This window comes from Phlebotomus papatasi, chromosome 3 (genome assembly GCF_024763615.1).
Source record: "Phlebotomus papatasi isolate M1 chromosome 3, Ppap_2.1, whole genome shotgun sequence".
In the NCBI taxonomy this organism is placed as follows: domain Eukaryota; kingdom Metazoa; phylum Arthropoda; class Insecta; order Diptera; family Psychodidae; genus Phlebotomus; species Phlebotomus papatasi.
The window spans coordinates 37,470,672-37,493,271 of NC_077224.1; the positions used below are offsets into that span (position 1 = coordinate 37,470,672).

The following is a 22,600-nucleotide window of genomic DNA, read 5'->3' on the forward strand; positions in this document are numbered from 1 at the left end:
GGACCTCAGCTACAACATATTAAAATTTAATTAAAAGCCATAGTCTAGTTTTCGAAATATTCGACATCTTATTTTTGAAAATTAATTTCCGATTAATCGCTCCATCGGTTAATCCTCTATCAAGTAAGACCGTCTCAAGACGGTCTTCAGAAAAATCACATTTACAGCGACAATAAAGGTTTTATTTATTTAAAAGTGCTATAGTGTCCTCGGTAATAGTCTTACTAACATCTCTTTAAAGTTTGAACTAATTTTGACTCTTCGTTTAGTTGTTATTCCCAGTTTTGTGTGACAGGTCAAAGAAAAAGCAGCAAAAAATATTTGTGCAAAAAAGCTCATTTCCAATTTTCATAAAAATACCGATTTAAAGTTATCTGACTAAATTCATTTTTTACTGAAAGATATGTCGTTCTACTTTGTATATTTTATTCAAAAAATTTGAAAAAAAGTAAAATTGTGAATTTTAGAAGCAAAAAGAGTTTCAGAAAATTTTTATATTTTCTCACCTAGCGCCTAAACTAAAAGAGATAATGAAAAATGGATGGTTTTTTCGACTTTATTGGATCATAATTATCCTAGAAAACACTTTCTTACAACTTTTTTTCACGAATTAAAGAAAACACTGTTAGAGGGTTAAGTCAGATAAAATTGGGGTGCTCAGAAAAGTTAGAGCTTTCCAAATCACTCAAGATAATCAAATTCTAACAAAATTCAATTTTTCACCCAATACGAAAACATTGAAATGATTACATTGTAGTAAAAAACAAAATGTCTCGATACGATTAATAACAATAACCTAGGCGGGCATTTCGTCCTTGTACGAAAGAAAAAACCTTTGAATCATTTCTAATAACGGTTTTTCAAAGTCAGAAATTATTAAGGCTCTATCTAGAGTATTTCTAAAGGTTAATATTTGGGCTCGTTGGAAAGGTCTTGAAATTTTTGATAAGATTGAACCGGATTCAATCGGTTCATAATCGAGAACTAGTTTTTATCCTAAATTCAATTATATTATACTTCTGAGGTGTATTCATTTTGGGCAATATTTTGAGTGATTTATAAATCGGTTCAATTCGGTGGTGAACCGGTAATCAACCGGTTGTGAACCGATAAGTGATTTTTGTCAGAAAATATCAGTTGTTTACTCTTAGAACTATTTTGTGGGATCTTTTGAGTGCTTTATGAATTGGGTCAAATCGGTTGAGAACCGGTAAACGGTAAATGATGCGAAAATACTTTTCAGGTATAGCATCTATAAGTCGAGTTCGAGTATTTCAGAAAAGATTTTGATTAGAAAATAAATTCTCTGAATTGCCTTTTTATTAAGTCTTGAATTAAAATATCTGTAAGAATAAATTTCAGTTGCATAAGATATTTTAAATCTGAACTTTCTACAATTTTTTCTCATAAAAAAACTTGCAGAAAGTTTATTGAAGCTATTTGGCATCAATAAGCCAACATTTTCTTTTAAATTGAACCTGAAAAAATTTAATAATGTTGTGACTTGTAGAATGTTTTTCTTGCATTTCCGGGATTCTTGGAATACTTCCAGAGATTAAATTCATTTGGCATGCAATTGAATCACCAAGGAATTTTATCTTTGAATTTTCACTATTATGCTTGTTTCTCTTTGGTTTTCTTTTCAGCGAAAAAATCTCACACAATGTACGTGGAGTTGGCTCATGGTGGCCATTTGGGATTCTACGAAGGAGGCCTATTCTATCCTAATCCCGTCACATGGCTCGATCGTGCACTTGTGGCTGTGATCGGGGGCCTCGTGTTGTCCCACAATGATTTTCACACCAAAAGCAAGGCATCACTTGCAACAGCTTAAGTGAGCTTTTTTTTTAATATTAATTTTTTTTTATAAGTCAACATAAATTCCACGTTCCCATCCAGACAAATTTCCAGTGAATTCTTTTCCTTTGTCTCTTTTTTTTATTTTTAGTGTAAATTAACTTAAGTACCTTTTTTACAAATTTCTACACCAATTTCTCCCCCTGAACAAACAAAAAATCTGAGATATTTCTAAGGACAAACTTATTTAATCCAGAGTGTGAGTTTTTTGTTGTTTTATACATTTAAAGAATCCCAAGTGAGAAGATGAGGAAGAAACGAAAAATCTCTCGAGTCTAGTGAAAATAAACTGATTTAAACAAAAAAAATCAAAAGACAACACATTTTAGTCTGTAAGATAAATTATAAATTAAATTTGTGCTGCTGGTTATGCATTAAAAAAAAAAAAGAAGAAAAAGGTGGAACAAATTAGTATCGAATGAGGAAAATTGAGAGATTGCTTTACAAAAATTTTAATCTCTTTATTTTTCGCTTTGAGAGACAAGAAAATATTGCGCAAAGTGCAAATTTAATTTGCGCGTAATGCTGTATTTTATACAAATTCATCGGATTTAATTGATAGTTTTTGGGAGCATAGAATGATATCCCCATAAAGTGATTTTGAGTGAGATTCTAAAGAGAACGCTAGGATGATTGGGAAATATTTGCTCAATAGCGATATGCAACGATGATTCTGTGTTTGGATTCTCAAGGTATTTTTTTTTAAATAGATTTAGGTCAATTGTTTACATTTGCGTCCCGGATTTAGGCAAAACTGTTTTGATCTTTTTTTATGATTAAATGATAATAGCTCCTAATATACTGAACTGATTTTATTTTCAATAAAGAGAGAGTTGAAGATCTTCAAATGGTTGTTAATTCTTCAGAAATAATGAAGTTTGTTAAGGCAACACCAGAGGCGCTACAGTCTCAAATATGTTAGAAAAAATTTCACACATTTTTTTGCACACGGGGTCTTGGGATTATGCACAGTTTTGGGACCGGAGAAATCCACACGAAGTGGCTTTATGCATCCAGAAAATTTGCATAAGCTCAGGAGACTTCATATCAAGTGCATTTCAAATTTACTGCGTAAAAAGATATGCATACATTTAGGGATATTACAAAAAATGATTTGACGAATTAGCTCCTAATGGTAGGCAAACATCCATAATTGTTTTTGCATAATCGCGTCAGGTGCATAATCCCGAAGTGCATAATCCCCTGGACCCCGTGTACACTGAGAGGAATCCGAAAAAGTTAAAATAACATTATGGAAATGTTTATTTTACCCTGCAGTATTGATCCGAAATCGGTGTAAATATTATGCTTTTTAGGTGTATTAGGGGTTAAAGTTACCCTTTTTCATGTTTTTTTTACCATTAAAAAGGTGTAAAATAACCTTTAAAAAATATTGATATATTTTTACACCTAAAAAGTGTTAAAGTTATGAGGAAAAAAGTAAATCGCATCCCCGTTTTTTTGTCAGTGTGAGAACACCTTTTTAAGGGTAAAAATAACATGAAAAAAGGTAACTTTAATCCCTAATACACCTAAACAGCATAATATTTACACCGATTTCGAATCTATACTGCAGGGTAAAATAAATATTTCCGGAATATTATTTTAAATTTTTCGGATTTCTCTCTCAGTGTTGGATTAGGGTAATGGCCTCTACACACTAGAGAATTTTATGGCTATATTGCAGCGAATTTTCCACGCTGGTGTAATGGCCTCTATATACTAGCCAAATTTATGTCCATATTGAAGAGTTTTTCCTACACAAGCATGGGGATTTTACTTCAATATGGACGTAAATTTCTCTAGTTTGTACAGGCCATATCGGTACCAAAATTGAAAAAAGTTTTAATACAAATAGATTTTGTTGTACTGCTTTCTAAGGAATGTGGCTTGAAACCTTGTAGATAATTTATCGTCTTTTTTTCTCCAAAATCATTCTTAATACATTTTAAAATAAATAAAAGTATAGACAAGGTTTGGATAATATTTCGGCCACCTTAATTCTCATAGTTCCTTGAACTTCCAGAAGCGACATTTTTTGTTTTTTTTCGCATCTCTAGACAGAGTATATGCAAAAACTAAAAATTCATGAAAATTTGAGGAACAAAAGAAGTGGCCAAAATTTGGTACAGGTACCCTATTTGACAGTTTGCGCTACTCAAACGTAAACAATTTACTTAAATACGGACAGAAATTTTTCTAGTATACAAAGGCCTTAACAAGAGCAGAGAATTTTGACGAAATGAGAGATTTACTTCAAAATACTTCATTTTGACAATAATTTCTTACAATTTACAGAGACCTTATAAACCATAATAATGGGTAGATGCCTCAAAGGTACCTATAATATTGTGGACTTATAGATATCTACACAATAATGTGAGAAATTTTAGTCAAAATGAACCAATTAAATTGCTTATCGCCACACTAGACAATTTATGTCCATATTTAGCATCATTGAAGAAATTTTGACAGTTTTCCCTAAACAGGCATAAACAATTTGCTTCAACATGCCATAATATTCTTGAGAACTTCTTATGGGCTATTATGGCCTCTAGAGAGAAATTTATGTCCATATTTGACAGTTTTTCTTACACATAATCGTAACCAAAGATTGCTTCAATATGGACATGTTTTCCTCTAGTATGTAGAGGCTATTACACAAGAGTAGGGAATTTGTTTCAATATGGACATAAATTGCTCTAGTGTGGAAAGGCCATTACTCATATGAACGTAAATCAAGTCAAAGTGCTTCATTTTGACGAAAATTTCTGAACGAAAAAGACATCCTGTTCATTTTGAGAAAGGTAACCTCCCTCTCTTCACTTGTTCATTCCCATTTATAATGAATTACGATGATAAAGTACTGAAAATTCACATGAAAATCTGCTCTCTGCAAAATCATTTTGATATTCAGAACTATACTCATTTGAAATTTTTTTTTTATCCAAATGCAAGAAATCCACTGCATTTTTTTTTTTGAAATTGCATTTATGACAGAATTTTGACGTTTCTACATACAGCAGTGCAGACGTTTTCCTTCAAAAATGAAATTTTTGACATAAATGTGTAGGGGCTTTTACTTCAAAATTCCCCATTTTGACAAAAAAAAATTAGAATTTCATGACGGAACGAATTTCAAATTTATTCACAAGGTAATTTACTCCTATTCAGTTCCTGGACCAATATTCTTCTGTTTTTTAGTTTGAAAATTTAATAAAATCTCAAGAGAATATTTGATAAGTCGTTATAGTAAGGTGAGGTAACTGGATCGTTTTCCGAAGAGTGCTACTTAAACGCTTGTTTTTGGACTAATGAAATTATTTTTTTACTTCTTCTAAATCCATAGAATTATTCACTGTTTCATTCAGAAACATAATATAAAAAAAAATTATCGAAAATATTAAAGAAAATTTATAAAATAATGATAATACTAAAATAAGTCAGCATGCTCTAACTGGGTCGCCTTTTCTCTAATTCACACTTGACTATATGGAATCTAACTTCTATTTTATTTCTTTTAGAATAGAGCATTTCAAAATCACTTTTAGCTCTAGAAATATTAGAAATATCTTTGGAATTTTCCCATATTATGAGAATTGGCCCTCTAGTGTTGATTTTACAAACTTTACATGTTGTGTAGAGAAATGTACTTGTGAACACAATCAGCTAACTCTTTGTGGTCATTATGATCTGTTCAGTACAAACGCAGATAAAAGCACTTAGACACAAAAAAAGCTAAAGTTTTGCTTAAATTACAGACGATGAAGCAAAATGATATCCAAATTACAAATATTTTCCTGAATCACTGAACCATATTTATTACGAAAAATACAATGAGAATCTGAATGCAAAAAAAGTTCAAAATTTTTGCAATGTAATGAGCTTGAAATGGTAAGAAATTAAAAAAAAAATATATCTACAAAATATGGATGTTCCCTGAAAATAAATATCAAAATAATTGAAAAATCCATTGGATGTTATCCTTGAGTGTTAAGAAGTCATGTTACCTTCTGTTCCTGTGTGTATCTCAATCGGTAGAAAATACCGTGGTCTCTCTATCAGAAACCAATATCATAAATGGATTTTTAATGTTTACGTTCCACTTAAATGTCTATCTAAATGGCTCTATCAATTTAAACTGCAAAAAAAGTCATGAACTATCCATATTAAAAGGACAAGGAAGAAATAATATCAAGAAATAATGTGCTGTATAGAAATGTTTCAATCACCAAATGACTGAGAATTTTAGATGTTTTAGAGATGATGAAAGAAAATAAACGAAAAAAAAAACAAATTTTTAGATGAGATATTTGGGAAAATAAAATTAATTGGCGGAGAAAATTTCACGAATGGAGTGGTTCTTTAAAAGGCTCGTGATGTTCTTTGCAACAATAAATCACAAAATTTAACATTTTCCAAAAATGTTGCAATTAAAATATTTTCCTAATTTTCAAATTTGTATTTTTTTGAGACTTCTTTACTTTGCAGAAGGTTTTTTCTCCGAAATTGCTGTATTTAATATAATCTTATCAATAGCGATAAGTCCCGCCCATAGATAATTCTAGCCACGCCCTCAAGGTGATTTATTTGTTTTTCAACTTTCTATTCTTGAAATCAGTTAATAAATTTAGTGGATGTCTATAAAATCAAAGGTTATGTTGAATATAACCTTAAGAAATATCAAAAAGGCCGATTTATTGCAAAACTAGACAAAACTCAAAAATTATGTTAAAGATAGCCTTAAAAATGATTTAAAAAGATCTTGAGTATTATCTCAATAGTGTAGTTTTTTCCTAACAGAAAGCTACAATTATTTTTAAATTAAAATTGACAGAAAGAAAATAATCATTTAAGGGAGTGGCCTATTTTTTAAGTGAATGAATCTTTCGTAAATTTCTTACGATTTTACCAATAAAATTAGTATTTTTTTAATAATAAAATTCAACTATGAAAAAACTAAAAAAAAAGTTCCTGCAAAGTATAGAAATGCCATTTCTGTTATGTATTTTGTCATGGTAGACACAAAAAAAACTAAAACATTCCTAATTTATTTTATAAGATATTTTATACACAAACTAATTGGAAATATTTTTTTTACAAAATATTTTGTACACTTGCAAAAATATTAACAAGACAAAATGACAATATTTTGTAATAAGAAATTTTAGGGGATATAAAAAAAAAACTATGCGATTTATTTCAACTAATTTATTTCAACATTTTTACTTTTATTCTTCACAAAATAATGTCAAGTAAAATATTTTTTAAGGAAAAATGGAAAGGACTGAAAAAATAGTCAAAAGGCAAAAAGTGAAATTGAGAAATTTTATAAAGAAAAAGCGTTTTCGTGCCTTTTTTCAAGTGTTTTTTTTTTTGTTTTTGAGATATGTAGCTTTTTTAGATGAATGGAAAAATGAAAATTTGATGATTGAAAATCGAAACAAAAAATTGGAATAATCGAATACGAGTTTGCAGAATTTTAGTGGAAGACTTATAGAAAGATTCTTGAGAGAATGCCACTAAAAATCTCCAACAGATGCAAAAGAAAGGGATGGAAAGAAATTTCTATTAAGCTTAAAATGTGTGTTTAATGAAAAAAGGGGCTAGTAACTACTAACTTCTAAGACCGCCAACAAATCTTTTAGAACAGTTCTAAAATATTAATTAAATGTTCTAAAACCGCCGATTCATGTTTATTTATTCATTTGTGTTTAAATTAAGATTTTATTAATTTATTTTATTCCCGGCAATATGTTCTAAAATTTTAGAACTCGCTGGTCACACGAATAATTAATTTTGAATTATTATTTATTTAATGTGAATATAATGCATATTTTATGAACAAAAAAATACTATATTCATCTGAACAAGTAGATTAGTACATGTTCTAATTCTTACATTAAAAGCTAAAGGCTTATAAAGAATGCGTCAGTGACAGATCACAATAAACGTTTGCGCTGAATACGCATAAAATACTTCATTTTCTCACAAGCATTTTTTAGAAATCAATTAAATTGCGAAAAAATTCTAGTACGGTCGAAGAAACACTAGTTCGGCAGAATACACTTTTATTGGAAATTTCGTCAAAACATTGATGATTATTTAATGTTTTTACTTTATGTATTGTACTTTTTTCTATAAGGAAAAGTTTCTATAGTTTCTTCGACACTAATTGATTAAAACTGTTCAAAATGTTGCAACACGCTTATTTTATTTACAATTTAGAACAAATTAAAAATCTTGCAATTTTTCACTTATGCTTATCGATAATTTTCATACTACATGATCATGTTCTAAAAAAAATTAGAATATAGTTTATCGAATTTTTGCTTTTTGCAATAATTACTCGAAATATTTGATTTAAAAAGTTCCTAATATTCTCAATTTTTAAATTTGTACTTGTTCTAAATTATTTCAGTATACTAAATAGGGTGAAAGAAACGTCTATTGACACTTTAAGAACTATTATACATTATAGTATACCCTGTACTATTTGGGATATGGAATTTGAACATCTCTGTTTATAGTAAAAGGTATATTACAGAAAAAAAACGTTATATTATTTATATTTTACTAGATACATTAAATAATTTTCAACATTTTGACAAAAGTGTCAATAGGGGTTCCCTGTCGAACAGACGTTCCTCCGACCCTTATAATAATAACTAATAATTATGTCTGTTTTTAAGACAGTACTTTTATTTTTATCAAATTCCCTGTATTTTCTCAATTCATATTCCATTGAACATACTTTCAATTCAGAAAGGAACGACACGAAAATTTAGAACAGTGAGAAATATTTTTTGTACTAACCTGCATCACACTAACACCTTATTTTATTTGAAGTAATATTCAAAGTGCATTTATTTTTGTTAAAAAAAAAATCAAATAATGGTGATAAACTGTAATTTGCTGTAACTTCTTTAAATTAGTACTTGTTCTAATTACTTTGGCATAGTATTTCAAATTTAAAAATGACGAAAAGCATATTTTTTATTAACTTAAAACTCACGTACACTTTTAAAATTGAGAGAAAACATATAAAACCAATTTTTATCATTTGATATTTTTGAAAGAATTCCATTAGCACTTTATTTTGTTAAAAGAAATAGTGGTTTCATTTTAAAGGTTATAGTAGGTGTGATTATGAAAGAATCACACCTGAAACTAACATCATTCACTCTTGATCCAAAAGTTTTTTTTTAATCAATCAATACCTTATAGAAAATGTTCTAAATTTGGATCACGACAATGTGAAAAATTTAGAACAGTGAAAATTAAAACCAATTTTTGAAAAAGAATTATTTAATTTTAGTTTGAAAAAAAAGCGTTCCATTTGCCCTTCATTTTGTTAAATGGTCGTTTCATTGAGAAAATGCTTTGCTTTTCTGTAAATTAGTACTTGTTCTAATTATTTTAGTATACTAATAAATGATCCACTGATCCATTGAGGCTCCAAATTCAGTGGCTCTTGAGTTCCCAATTTTTCTATTAATACCATGTTGGGCACTCAATGGATCAAGTGGTAGAGCACTCGCTCTATGATGCAAGTGTCCTGGGTTCGAATCCCCTTTTGGGTCACCAGGAATTTTTCTGGCGTTAAAGGTGTTCGGATTGCATCCAGTGAGCTTCACTGCACTTGATTCCACGGGCATGGGACTTGCAACCTCATCCCGTACAAGAAAAAATAATAATGCATGTCTAGAAGTCCCCTTGCGGGAAGGCCTTGTTCCTTCATGAAATGTTGTGCCAGCATTATATATTATTATAATAAAAGTATACGACGAAAAACGTGTTAATAATTTACAGCATTTATGGTGCTATTCCAATGAAAAATGAACATGTTTTTTTTAGCACTTTACTGTTCTGAAGTTCTTCTACATAATAGACTTTCTCTTGTGTTGGTATCTGACTCAATTCTTGAGTGGTTTTAGATCACGGTGAGAACTGAGGGAAACAGTCGAGACGGGAACCAAACCAACACAAAGAGAAATCGATAATGCTGAAGCACTTGAGAACAGTAAAGTGTTGTGTGTGTACTAAATTCAGAGCAGAACGATATGTAATTTAAAACAGAGAGAAATAAAACCAATTTTTCATTGCATTAACATTTTATTTCAAAAATAATCAATTTGTACATTTTTGGTTGAAACATTTTGTTCATTTTAGTTTATTTTATCTCGAAGAATGTTTAGTACAAGTGCTAAAAAAAAAGATTATGACTGGATTAGAAGCACGAAGAAGCGGGACAGAAAGCAAAGTAAAAATTTCATAAATGAATTAAAATTCCATGAAATATTTTTTAGTACATGTTTAAAAAGATAATTTGCAGACAATAAAAATATGCGGTTGGCAGCCCCTTTGTAATTAATATCGCAGAATATAATCTTTGAGCAACCGGTCAGTGTTTTTACACCTCTAAAGAATTTCTAAATGGCACGAAATGAAGGAAATCCACTGAGTGTTATTTAATTACTCTCCTATTACTTGTAATAAAAACATTTAACCGTGCAATTATGCAAGTTTTTTTTTTTTATAAATGGACAAATTGCACACAATTCATTAAAGAGTAAGAGAATTCAATCAAGAGATGTAGGCAAAAGGTACATTTTGAGCAAGAAGACATCTATCTCTTTGCATCTGGTTCAGGAGATTATAGAAGGCATAAGGAAGCAAGGAAAAAATCCCCCGATATAAAGTGTAATTAAATTAATGTGGAATTACTTATTGTGTGTATGTTGTATGAAGAAAAAAAATAAAACACTAAACGTTTTTCAAGCAGTCTTTTGATTGGAATGAAGAAAGGCAAAGAGAGATCCCAGGAATTACTTGGGAGATGCTGTTGAGGCTTGGGAGCTTTTGAGGAGTGGATGTTTGATTTTGTACTTGGCGATGCATTTCTTCCAGAGGGCAGTGTTGATGGAACTGACGGTCTGGGTGGTGTCCTTGACCACCTGGGATTCAGTTTGTTTGCTCTTGGGCCTCAGCAAGGGAAAGCCCTCGTCAGTTTCATTGTCCCGAAGCGTCAGGAGTCCCTCACGCGTGAGGAAGGACACATGGAAGATGTTATCGATGGTGGCCATGAAGCTGTCAGGATCACAGACCAGCTCAAAAAAGGGAATATCCTTGCGCTGACGCTGTTCATAGATCCTGGTAATTTGCTTGTAAGTATCATTGATCTTCTGACTACTTTTCTGCTCTGCCTTCAGCTTTGACACATTCTCTGGCTTCTTCTCCTCCGTCAGCGTATTCCTAGCCCTCTTGGCCCTCTGCTTCACCACCTTCTCCTTCTCAGCGGGAATCTCACCAAAAGCCCCCAGAAGGGGAAATCCCAAACAACTAGCCACTTTCATCTGTTTCCCCCAAATTGGAAGCATCTTATCCCAGTGCCAGACACCACTCGAGTCCACCAAAATCTCCTTCAGGGCATTGATGAACTCATCATCATGAAAATCTGACATACCTTTCGTCCTAATTGACTTTGAGATGAGCTCATGATTCATCTTCAGCACCTGAATATCCATCACGACTTCCGAAGGATTTCTCGCTTCCTCTCCACGCTCATTCCACGTCTGATCCCCATCTTTTGCCAAATCCTTCACCTTCGTCAGTGTCTTTATCAGATCCTCTCCCTCAATGCTATCATCTATCCGGAAGTAAAGTGAGGTTAGAATTGAAACTCCTGCAAAATCTTCCGCAGCTTAACTTACTTATTTCATTGCCCACATCCATCAATTTCTGGTACTTCTGTCGCCTACGGGCATTTTCACTTGCTGCACTCATGATTTTCGCGTAGGTTTTCCTCAAATATTTCACAAAACAAAAACACAAACTTTCTCTTCTTCTTCTTCTTCTTCTTCTTTTTAATTTTTTAGGCCGGACGTTCTGTCAACATCCACACAGCCTCAAACTTTCTCTCTCTCTTCTTTTTTATGTTTTTTGGCTGTCAGACTCAACAGGTCCATATAGCCAAAAAACACAAACGCGCTCCAAAATTTTTGGCGAAATTGCATGTGTCAAAAAACTAACAGTGTTGCCAGATGTGGTAAGATTTTTTTTGTAAACAGCATCCCGGTTGGAAGTGCTTGCATGTCACATCGCATTGTAATGCCCAACGCATAATAAAATTTGTTTTTGTTTTGGAAAGAGCTTTGGATTGGGAACACAATAGACTCTCTCAAATTCGGGCATTTGCGACCAAAATGTCACCCGAATTTGAGAGAAATTCGGCTGCAAACTTTTTGAAATGCAACAATTTTTTATTCATAGGTATGCACACACATATTGAGTTTACACACTCATTTATATCATAAAACGCATAAAAATCCTTTAATAATGCAAAATTACATAAAAACTAAAACTAAATGCTAAATTTGAATATATTTGATTCATTTGATAATCATAATAAAACTTGAAAAATGACAACAAATTTTTTTTCAAATGTGACTGCTGCCCGAATTAAAAAGTAGCCCGATCACAAAAGAGTCGAATTAACGAGTCTACTCTACAACTATGAAATATATTCCAAACCAAAAATTTTGCATTTTTTGGTAAATTATACCAAAATTTTCTTGAGAACAATTTTTTTTTAAGATGTGATATTCAGCTGATGGCTATAAAATTATTTATTATTTATGAAAAATATTTTCATTTCAAGAAGTATATATTCTTCAATTTTTGCAATTAGCCATTAGGTAATGGATGTGAGACTTCGCTTATAATCTCTTGCTATAAAGTTGGTTACATACTATTTTCAATTTTAAAGTGAAGTAATTCTATAATAACGTTATGCCATTTATGAAAATTTGCTTTCGATTTAAGAAATCTGCTTTAGAATTTGTAAAGAAATTGGATTGACAAGACTTGTACGGTAGAGTAAGTACTTTTCGCCAACCTTGTAATTCTTACAATTTCTGTTGAAATAAAATGAAATTTTCTGCATAAATGCTTTAAAGCATTGTCTATTGTCTCTCTAATGAACCAAAAAACTTCTCGGGAATTTTTATGTATGCAACAATGCAAGTTTCAGTACTTTTCGCCACTTTGTAAACACTTTTTCGCCACCTGTTTTTAATTGAATTTTAAGAAACAACAGCTTTCGAAAACCCCTAAAATACACGGAATAATACTTTTTCATACCTATTTAATACCGATACTAGGCAATTATTAGAGTATTACAAATGTTTTTTTTTCACATTTTTTACATGAAAGAAAAATCAATCAAAAATTACAAATGTTTCTACTAAAATCCGCGAGGTCCACCACTTGTAAAACGCTTGGAAAAATGAGTGGCGAAAAATATTTACACCGACGAAAAAAAGTAAGCCCTTTTCACCACATCTGAATTTCATTAAAGCAGTGAAAAATATTAAATACTGTATAGCAAAAACATAAAAAAAATTTAGACAATTTCTCTTAGTGTTGACATGTTTCTTAAGAAATTCATATTTATTTTGTCGCAAATTCTTTTTAAAACTTGCAAATAATCTAATCGGTAAAGAACCTGATATGATTTTCTTATTCATTACACTAGAAGTCACGAAATAATACTCGTTTATTAGTTCCATGTACTCTTAAATCTTAAAATGTGTCTTTAATTTAAGTGGCGAAAAAACGGTTTACTGACGAAAAAGTACTGACTAAACTCTTCATTCAATAGTTTCTACCATTCTACAGTACAGCCCCGCTATAGGCCATCGCTCTATAGTCCACAATTTATCGACCGTTGATTTCAAAACACTTATTTTAAGTTAGGTTATGGTTTTCAGTATGCAACATGCAGTTGTGATAATTGTGATCCATCAAGGATGATTAACTAACGGATGGTGCATTTTAATTCACAAATGGTATATTTTTCTTAAATTTTTATAATTTTTAAGGTTTAGATCCCACAAAAATAAATATAACACGAAATGATAGCCACATATACAGAGAATATATATTTATTGAATTTAAAATTTTACTGGTGTTACAGATAGAAAATTTTTCAGAAAAAATCAAAAAATTGCGAATTTTACGTATTTTTTATAAAGGTTTTAGGAAGTATTATCCTCATGCAATCATTATAAATTTTGTGCTAATAACATAACATTAAATACTTTTTCATTTGGTAAAAGTTTCAAATGATTGCATTTGGTTTTAGGGCAGAATCACATTGACAGTAAAATGCTCACCGTCACCGTCAAAGCCCTCACCGTATTTCGTTGATTTACGCATTTTCATTGCAATTCTTACGCAAATTTTTCATTAAAAACTGTAGGATTTTTTTGCTACAGTTTTTTTGCTCACCGTTTATCGCATTTTCGCTTTATTTATTCAATTTTCTTATACTATTTTCACGTAGTGCCACCGAGTATGAGGTAATGTAACACGGTAATTGAGAATTTGCGTAAGAAATGCAATGAAAATGCCTAAATTAACGAAATACGGTGAAGGCTTTGACGGTGACGGTGAGCATTTTACTGTCAATGTGATTCTGCCCTTATACCAAAACTAAAAAACCACTTAAGAAAAAATATACCAAATTTTTGTGCGGAAAATGTATAAGAATGCTCTGCCCTGTATCCATAATGAAGAGAGCGAGGACAAGTACCACAACCGCAGAGAAAGTGGAAGCCGTCGAGCAATTTCAATACTAAAAATCGTTGATTTAAAAAATGACATGGACTACGACCCAAGTGTCAAATCTCTGGATCCAAATATGGACAATAGCGGGGCTCTACTGTAGCTAGATTTTTTTTTTTTTGCTTCGAACGACTTCTGCTTTTATAAGTGCTCAAATATACCTAACAACATTCATTTGTGATGCATATCAGTCGCTGTGTTGTCAGCCGGGTTGGATATGTATTATTTAGTGTTGCCCGATTGAGCGATGGCGTCAAAGTAAGAAGGAAAATAAACACATCGTGCAAAAACAGCCCCAAATTTACCAGGAATATTCCAGGGTAAACGCTCCAGGACACATGGCAAAACCCACTCCACAGTATTACGAGGGTTGTGGTCGTGAGGGCCCAATAAGATGTATCTTCCTCAGTGAATTCCACCCAGTCCACGGCTCTAAGATAAGTTGCCAGGTTCCTGAGGGCTATGTACCCAAAGAACTCTTCGATGCTGTCAATGTGTACATCATCCCAAAGCCCACGGCCATCCAGCGATGTGTGCTGACGATAAACTCCAAGGGATATAAAATTGTGGGATATCCTGTGAGAATTGAGAGTCCCAAGTACGAAAGGAATGCCTACTACTTCAACTTGGCTTTCATGTGCGATGGCTGGGCCAGGACGATTCAGTATGAGCCGGTGGTGAAGAAGCTGGCCGAGTACTTAGCGATGATGGAGGAGGAGACGTGTTTTCTGTCACGCGATTGCGGTGGAAGAATTGAGAGACTCCTGGCACAGACAATGCAAGATCTCAATGAGAAAAAAGTCACAACGATCATTGAGGGTGAAACAACAATCTACTTGAAGATTGTGAATTTGCGCACAGATCCACCAACTGTGATGGACCATATGGTACCCACACTTGAGCCCCAGGTTCAGGATATGCCCCTGGAACTCTGGGATCTCACGAGTCAGCAGGTGATTCCTTTTATCAATGGGGTGAATCATGTGGCACGAATTGCTGCCGAGGCTGATGTGGAAAATGCCCTGGTGAAAGCCTGCATCCAGAATCTAGTCTATTACGGTGTTGTGAAGCTCCTGCCACTCATTAAGTACAGCAATGTGTATATGTGCACGCGAAAACTCCAGAATCTGACCAAGAATCAGAGCCTCTTTCACGCCTGTCGCACGGCCATCATGCTGAAGGCGGACCAGGAACGACCCACCCTGCATAAAATCCTCCAATTGTACTCCTTCATGACTCACGGAGTCACCCTCAGGACTCTGTGTCAGCGTCTCAGTCCACGCGACAGCAACATCGACGAACGGCAGTTGGTGACCTTTGGGCTGACGCACAAACTCATCCGGTGCATCAATAAGTATCCAATATTCACGGGGAGGAACCCAGAGATACCCATTGGACGACAGAAGCTCTACAATGGTCTCTACAGTCTCGATGAGATCTGCTCCATCACCGGGCTCTCTCCAGCCCGGATTGAGGCAGAAATTGACATGGATGTTAATGTTACGGTGATATGGAAATAAGAAGGCTTCTTAAAGAGCCCGATAATCCCAATAAACTCCCTATTTAAAGCGTAATTTGTTCGTTTTATCGGATTTTCCTTCTTTGAGGACCAGGTGTTCCGGATGCGATGTTTTTTCTATGTTCTCCCTAACCTCACTTTTCTGACGTCCCGCCATTGGCGTTTATTCTTCTTTTCACGTTTTTCCGAGTTTCCTGAAGAAAGAGTGTTTGTGTTGGTCTGAAAATCATGGACCAGGAAGTAAAGAATCACCTGGCAATGGATGTTTTGGTGAATAACGAGAAGGTAAGGTGTTTTCCACATTTTTCAAGTGCGGTTTTGGCAAACATTTTGTCCTTTAGGTCAATGTGATTCAGTTGTCTGGGAAGCTCAATCTTCCTTTGCAAAAGTGCTCCTTGAAGCTGGAAGATTGGCTCAAGAGTTGCCCCGCTAATGAGTTGGAGAAAATATCTCGGGAATTTTTGATAAAAGGGATAGATGCCAGAGGGAATGACTTTATACGAATTGTAACTGAGGAAACATACAAGAAATTGGACAAGGAAGGTACCAGCAGCTTCCTCTTCAGTGTTGAGAAGAATCGGCATGATGCCCTCTCGAAAAACTCCTACCAATTGGGGAATTCAAGTTTCAAGAGGATCAAATTGACTCCTCAGCCGAGAGATATCAAAATTGTGCCATTTGCCGTTCCGGAAGCTGTGAAGAAGGAACCTGTAAAGGAAGTGCCGACTAAGAAAGAAGATTCTAAACAGAGGGAGACTATTGTATCGAAATTTTTCAGTGAAAAGCCAAAAGAAAAGCCCAAGGAGGAAAAACCAAAAGACACGAGTCTTCCGGAAGTGAAAAAGGAAGTTAAAACGGAAAGTGGAAGTTTGGGAAAGACATCTCCTAAAAAATCCCCAAAAGCTGCTGAGAAGAAGGCAGAGGGAAAATTCAAGGGAAAAGCAGCTCCAGCTGGAAGTCGAATGATTACATCATTCTTCACAAAAGCTCCAAAATCTGCAGCTCCTCCTGCGTCTGTTCCTAGCGTTCCCAAGACAGAACAGGCCCCTGAGAAGATTGCAGAGCCAACACGAAAGCGTCCGCTGTCGGAAGAAAAATCCCCAGTGCCAGAGAAAAAAGCCGAACCGAAGAAAGTCCAGAAGAAAATGAAGATGTCGAAGAAGCCCAAAATCAAGGCTGGAACTTCGAGAATTCTTCAGGTTGTCGATGAAGATTCCAGCGACAGTGACGTGGAGAGGTGCGAGGTGGAAGAAGAAGATGCATCGAAGCCGGATGTGGTGCTGGAAAATGAGGAAGTTCGTGAGAAAACTCCTCCAAGGCCGTACAAAGAGAAGAAGAAGAAAATCATCACGGAATGCTACAGAGATGAGGATGGTTACGACAGTGAGTAATTTTTAATGATTTCTCTATGTCCAGGAAGTGTCCATAATTTGATTTTTTCTTTCAGATTTCACCCTCAAGGAAGTCGATTGCAGTTCAGAGGAGGAGGCCTCATAGATTTTTGTTTTGAAAATAAATAAATTTTTGAAAATTGAAGTAGCCTTTGGATATTTTGTTCCTCAATTTTCTCACAGTTTCTGAAAAAGGTACTACAGATTTCTGAGCATCTTTAGAATGTTACCCAATTCTTCAACTCCCACGAATTTTGTCTACCTGAACAATCCAGTGAGTCGAGAGGAGAGATCTTCAGGGATTCCGCTGGATTTTCTCTGTCCTTCGCCAATTCCTCCGGAAAGTCGCCATCTCCGGGACGTAACGAACTGGAGTCCATCTCCGCGGACAAGAAAACTAGGGTACGATCCCGAGACTCTAGCCAGAATTGCCCAGGAGGAAAAAGCCCTTCGGCTGAGGCAAGACAAACGACGTCAGAGAGCTCTCAAAGCCATGCAGATCTCTGAGAATCGTCGCCGCAGGCTTCAGCATCCCGAGGTGGAAAATCTGGCTCAGGAATTGACTGACCTGACCATTGAGTCTGAGATGCGCGAAAAAATCTCCAAAGACAACATCTTCCGGAAATCATTGGCAGATTTTGAGAAAGATGCTGGAAAATCCCATTCAGAAGCCATTCCCTTGGCCCAGAGCTCACCAATCATCAGATACACCTTGGAGGAGCTTAAAGCCCTCCGACCGAGTTACAATTAATTGTACTGAGTAGAAAATAAACTTCCAATTTATTCAAATAATTAATTTCTTCTTGTAAATTTATGGAATGTCAATGGGAAACCTAGAGAGATTTTTGTGAATTGAATGAGAGAGAGAGAGAACAAAGAAAGGAAATTCAGGGAACTTACAAGGCCACAATTTTCATTTTGTTGAGTTGCTGGGGCGCTCTTCGTGACTCGGCACTCTGAGAGCGTCTCTGGGAAGCTCGTTGAAGGCGTAGAAAGAGGTTTTCACGATCTTTTGCTATGATCTCCATGCGTTCCTTCATCGGCAACTGAAAGAAAACCTCATGGAGAGACCCAAGGGAAGATGCCAATTGCTGCAAAAGTCTCCTCTTGAGTTCCATATCCGTGGAATTTGTGTTCTTATTCTGCGAATCCCGGTGGAGTTCAATGAGAAATACACGGGTATCGTGGAATGTTTGGATGATCTGATGCACAGCTTCTGTACGCATCAGACGCCTCACCAGATATCCCCTGACGTGCGCGTTGATCACCGAAGCGGCTCTCAGGCTCCGTGGTGACAGATTCTCCTGCTCCTGTCGCACCTGCGTGAGATGCTGCTTCAGGAAGACCTGCGTGACACGATCCAGGGAATTTTCCCTCATTTTCGGTGTCTTCAGCACCGAAGATGAGCTACTTAGCGAGGGATTTGTCCACTCACTGTCTCCCAGATCTAAACTCAGCGGTGTGGTCACCGTGGTATCATTCCCATTGGAATCCTCAGTCACAGTCATCTCCGGAAATGTCTTCCTCAATGACTCCATCAGAAGCTTCTGCTGCTCATTGAAAGTCTCTCGGAATTTTCTCTGCTCCTCCAGCTGAAGTTCCAGCAATTCCTGCATCCTCACCTTGTGCTCCGCTTCGATCTTGGACAGAAATTCCGAAATTTCGTTCTGATTTTGAGGAATGGATTCATCCTTAGTAACTTTCTCCTTTTTAACCTCTTCTCCTTCAGGCTTTTTCAGCAGCTCCCCATCCGCCTTCTTGGGCACTCTGAGTACCTTCAACTTCCCAATAGCCGATGATCTGGGATGCTTGGAGATCTGAGATGACGGAGTATTTCCCAGAGCTTTCTTCATTCCAGCTTTTGAGGATATTTTCTTTGATTTCGAATACACCAGCCGCGAATCCACCTTACTCTTCACCTTCTTGAGATCCACAGGCCCCCGGGAATTGGTCGCTTGACCATTTGGCGAATGACTAGTTGGTGAATGACCAGCTGAACTCTTCTTCAGCAGGTCAGCAAGATGCGGACTTGGAGCCTCCAATGTGTAGGAATTCGACCTTACGATCCTCTGCACAGGTGCCATCCTCTCCAACTCCTTTTCCGGAGGCGACATGGGCACACTCCCATCTCCAGAAATCCTCCTACTCTCCACCAAAGGCACAGAAATGGACAGATTCGACGTAAGTTCCTCCAGAGCCAAATCATCACAATCCTTACTAGCGTTCTTCCCTTCCCCCGAAGGCACAAACAACGGCGACTCCTTCCCACCATCCTCAACATCCCCAACAACCTCAACCTCAGTCACCACATCCGATCCTGATTCAAAGGATTTACACGTAACATAGCCCTGGGTTAGATCATCCGGAATCTCTTGAGTTGAATCCAAAGTGCTACTGTTCATCCTTGCCAGTTGCTTCATATTCTTCAAACGTTCTTCCAGTTTGATTGCTTGTGTCCTGTACTGCCTCATTTCCATCCTGATGGCATCAGTCATCTGTCCGGAAGCACAATAAAAATGCACCAAAACACAAAACCACAAAAAATCGAGGTTAGAATAATTTTTAAACCATTTTTCAAATAATAATTCACTTACCAAAGGCGGCAGGATGGGTTTTCCATCGATCTCAAAGACTGATGTGTATCCTGCTTCCATTTTTCACAAAACTCCAACTGTTTTTCACAGGATTTCTTAGTTTTTTGCCGCAAAAATCACTGGATGTGCAATTGTTTATGTTTTTTCTACGTTTCCATAGTCGCCGGATGGAAGTTCATTCTCCCGACACGGGAATAATAAGCGCTAGCGATTCGTTATTTTACGCGGGAAAATTTCACAAAAAATGCGAAACATCAATTACCGAGTCAATTACTATTTTTAGCATTTTTAGAAAACTCTTACAAAAATGAGTGATAAGATAAATTGGATAATAAAAAATTGCTATATATATATTTTTTTCCTTTTAAAACTGTACGAGTACGGCCCCAGCCATGCAAGCTAAGCTATAAGGCCAAAAATTGCTATATTAAATATATATTTTTTTTTAAATTTAAGCTCATTTCTACGTAGGAGGGAAAAAGCTGCTGGCACCGAGGGTCTTCTGAACGTCTTATAATAATATTCATGCTACATATTAATATTAACAATGAAAAAGGAAAAGGGAAAATGCAAGAGGGAGATATTAGGGTTGGAAGTGGTGTACGGTTGCAAATGAAGTGCTTGGAAGTCTTTGGAAGTGGAAGTGCCCGAATATAAGATCTTTTCTGCTTAATTCCGTATTTTTCGGACTACGGTAATTTTAGTTGAGATTTTTAATTCGAACGGCAGTGTAATTTGAAAAGATTTTTTTGACATTTTACATGTTCGATTATGACAATGAAATGGGACAAATACAGTAAAGTTCCACAAATTTGAACATTTGGGGGGTATAGATGACATTTCTCACTCCTCAAATTTGAACAATATTTTCAAAAACATAACGGAATTCATGTAAAATTCACTTTTCCTAAATTAAGATGAACAATTTTAGAGAATATATAAATGTAATATATAGTGAAATAGATGGAATTTGTTGCGGAAGTTAATATAATACCATAATATTGAGGAAACATCAGAGAAAAATGGCACTCTACGCAAAACTTTCTTCACATAACCTCAAATTTTACATTTTGAACTCAACCGTCGTTCAAATTTGAGGAACTCTACTGTATGCTCTTCTTCTTCTTCTCTTCTTTAAAGTTTTTGTAGGGGCCGGACGTCTTTTGACATCCACACAGCCACCACTGTATGCTCAAATTTATTACAGCTTAATTTGGGTAGAATTTTTTCTGAGGAAATATTCAGCTGAATAATAATTTGCCTTAATTTTTACATGAATTTCAAATTAAAAATTGCTTGTAAATACAGTAGACTCTCGCTAATTCGGCTCTTTTAAGATCCGGATTACTTTATAATTCGAGCAGAAGTTGAATTTGAAAAAAGTTTGTTGACATTTTTCAAGTTTTTTTCAAGTTTGAGTCTACGCTGTAATGACATTGCAATTGTCTTTGAATCCTTTCTCTAAAAATGATTAAAAGTGGCTTTGAAAATTATGAAATAGTGATTTATTCTTCGAAACATCAAATTCGTTTTAAACGGTCTCTAATATTGATGGTAATAATGTGAGTATCCTAGTGGAAGAACATTTTTCGATAACACTTATTAAATTATTATTAAATTATTCCATTATTAAAATAATGGAAAATAGTAATTCGATCGTATTTCACTTTGTAGAAAAGCTTAGATGTGTTTAACCCTTTAACTCTTTCCGGACCGCAGCATATGCTGCAAGCCAATTTCACATTTTTTAATCAAAAATATCTATGCTCAGGAATTAATTGAGGTCCTACAAAAAATATCTTACATTTGGACATCCTTATAGTTTGTAATCATCGACAAGAATAGGATTTTTATCAGTTCTAAATAATTAAAAAACATTGTTTTTCACAGAACATTCATATGCTGCTTTGGGTACGAGAGTCCCAAAAGAGACGAAAGAGTTAAGGACGATTGGAACACCGATGTCCCATAAAAAAAATTTTACTGACTACCTAAAGTTATTTTTTTCTTATGTCTGCACATAATTTTAAAGTAGAAGGTTGAAGGAATCTAGAATACTTTTGCAAGTCTCTAGCTATTTGCTATGTAGTAAATATTTAAGCTAAAAAATGGCGAATTTTTAAATTCTCAAATTCATAAATGATTTTATTTATTTTTTATACTTCCAATTTTTTTAAGCAAAACCTTTTCGGCAATGAAAACTACAATACTCATATGAAATATTTTTCATTAAAGCGAAAAATATTATTCATTGGTATTGTCAGGAAAATTACTTAGAATTTTTGGGCTATTTTTGTCCCTATCGTTCATAGAGGCCCAAAATACACCGAATCAGACTTTGTTGGACTTTCCAAGGTTAGATGTAAGACTTATCATTATGTTTCTCAGTTTAATTTTTATTGTTGATTTTCAGTCCGTAAAAAGTGTCTCGTCGTTAAAGAGTTAAAAGCTCGCTACATAGGTACCATATTTTTCACGGAAAGGAATAAGAGGAACGGTATAAATGTGGCCATATTTCTCCTGATATGTTGCTATAAAGATCCTTTTCTGAATCTGGATTGATGACAGGTGATGAGAAATTTCTTTAATATAACAATAACAGAAAAGGTCCT

The 22,600-nt window shown here is 34.7% G+C and overlaps 5 protein-coding genes across 10 annotated transcripts in view; 3 read left to right on the top strand and 2 right to left on the bottom strand.

Annotated features, from left to right (window-relative positions):
* The window catches only part of LOC129805549 (abhydrolase domain-containing protein 2), a 47,011-nt gene extending 36,373 nt beyond the window's left edge, over positions 1 to 10,638 (top strand). For both annotated transcript variants that reach the window (XM_055853533.1, XM_055853534.1), the window contains exon 4: positions 1,647 to 10,638. In XM_055853533.1, coding sequence (XP_055709508.1) covers positions 1,647 to 1,834 — 188 coding nt within the window. In that variant the 3' untranslated portion in view covers positions 1,835 to 10,638. The remainder of the gene's footprint in view (positions 1 to 1,646) is intronic.
* Positions 9,953 to 11,907, bottom strand: LOC129805560 (uncharacterized). 2 transcript variants are annotated; one of them, XM_055853555.1, is made up of 3 exons: positions 11,833 to 11,901; positions 11,571 to 11,681; positions 9,953 to 11,506 (listed from the first exon to the last, which is right to left on the bottom strand). In XM_055853555.1, exons 2-3 carry the CDS (start codon positions 11,641 to 11,643, stop codon positions 10,686 to 10,688), a joined length of 894 nt encoding a protein of 297 aa, XP_055709530.1. In that variant the 5' UTR covers positions 11,644 to 11,681; positions 11,833 to 11,901; the 3' UTR covers positions 9,953 to 10,685. The 2 variants fall into 2 exon arrangements, with proteins under 2 accessions (XP_055709530.1, XP_055709529.1); XM_055853554.1 differs by having other exon boundaries at positions 11,571 to 11,907.
* Positions 11,908 to 14,710: 2,803 nt separating this feature from the next.
* LOC129805554 (GATOR complex protein NPRL2) lies at positions 14,711 to 16,058 on the top strand. Its single transcript, XM_055853542.1, has one exon. The coding sequence runs from the start codon at positions 14,823 to 14,825 to the stop codon at positions 16,002 to 16,004; it is 1,182 nt and encodes a 393-aa protein (XP_055709517.1). The 5' UTR covers positions 14,711 to 14,822; the 3' UTR covers positions 16,005 to 16,058.
* A 78-nt stretch (positions 16,059 to 16,136) lies between these two features.
* The window catches only part of LOC129805555 (muscle M-line assembly protein unc-89-like), a 206,028-nt gene continuing 199,564 nt past the window's right edge, over positions 16,137 to 22,600 (top strand). For 3 of the 4 annotated variants that reach the window (XM_055853545.1, XM_055853543.1, XM_055853544.1), the window contains exons 1-3: positions 16,145 to 16,288; positions 16,345 to 17,386; positions 17,451 to 17,528. In XM_055853545.1, the coding sequence (XP_055709520.1) occupies positions 16,232 to 16,288; positions 16,345 to 17,386; positions 17,451 to 17,500 (1,149 nt within the window). In that variant the 5' untranslated portion in view covers positions 16,145 to 16,231 and the 3' untranslated portion in view covers positions 17,501 to 17,528. Of the gene's footprint in view, positions 16,289 to 16,344; positions 17,387 to 17,450; positions 17,540 to 22,600 lie in introns of those variants that run through there. The other variant, XM_055853546.1, reaches the window with a different exon arrangement.
* On the bottom strand, positions 18,156 to 20,176 carry LOC129805544 (uncharacterized). The gene is made up of 2 exons (XM_055853526.1): positions 19,989 to 20,176; positions 18,156 to 19,889 (listed from the first exon to the last, which is right to left on the bottom strand). The coding sequence occupies exons 1-2, from the start codon at positions 20,046 to 20,048 to the stop codon at positions 18,291 to 18,293; spliced, it is 1,659 nt and encodes a 552-aa protein (XP_055709501.1). The 5' UTR covers positions 20,049 to 20,176; the 3' UTR covers positions 18,156 to 18,290.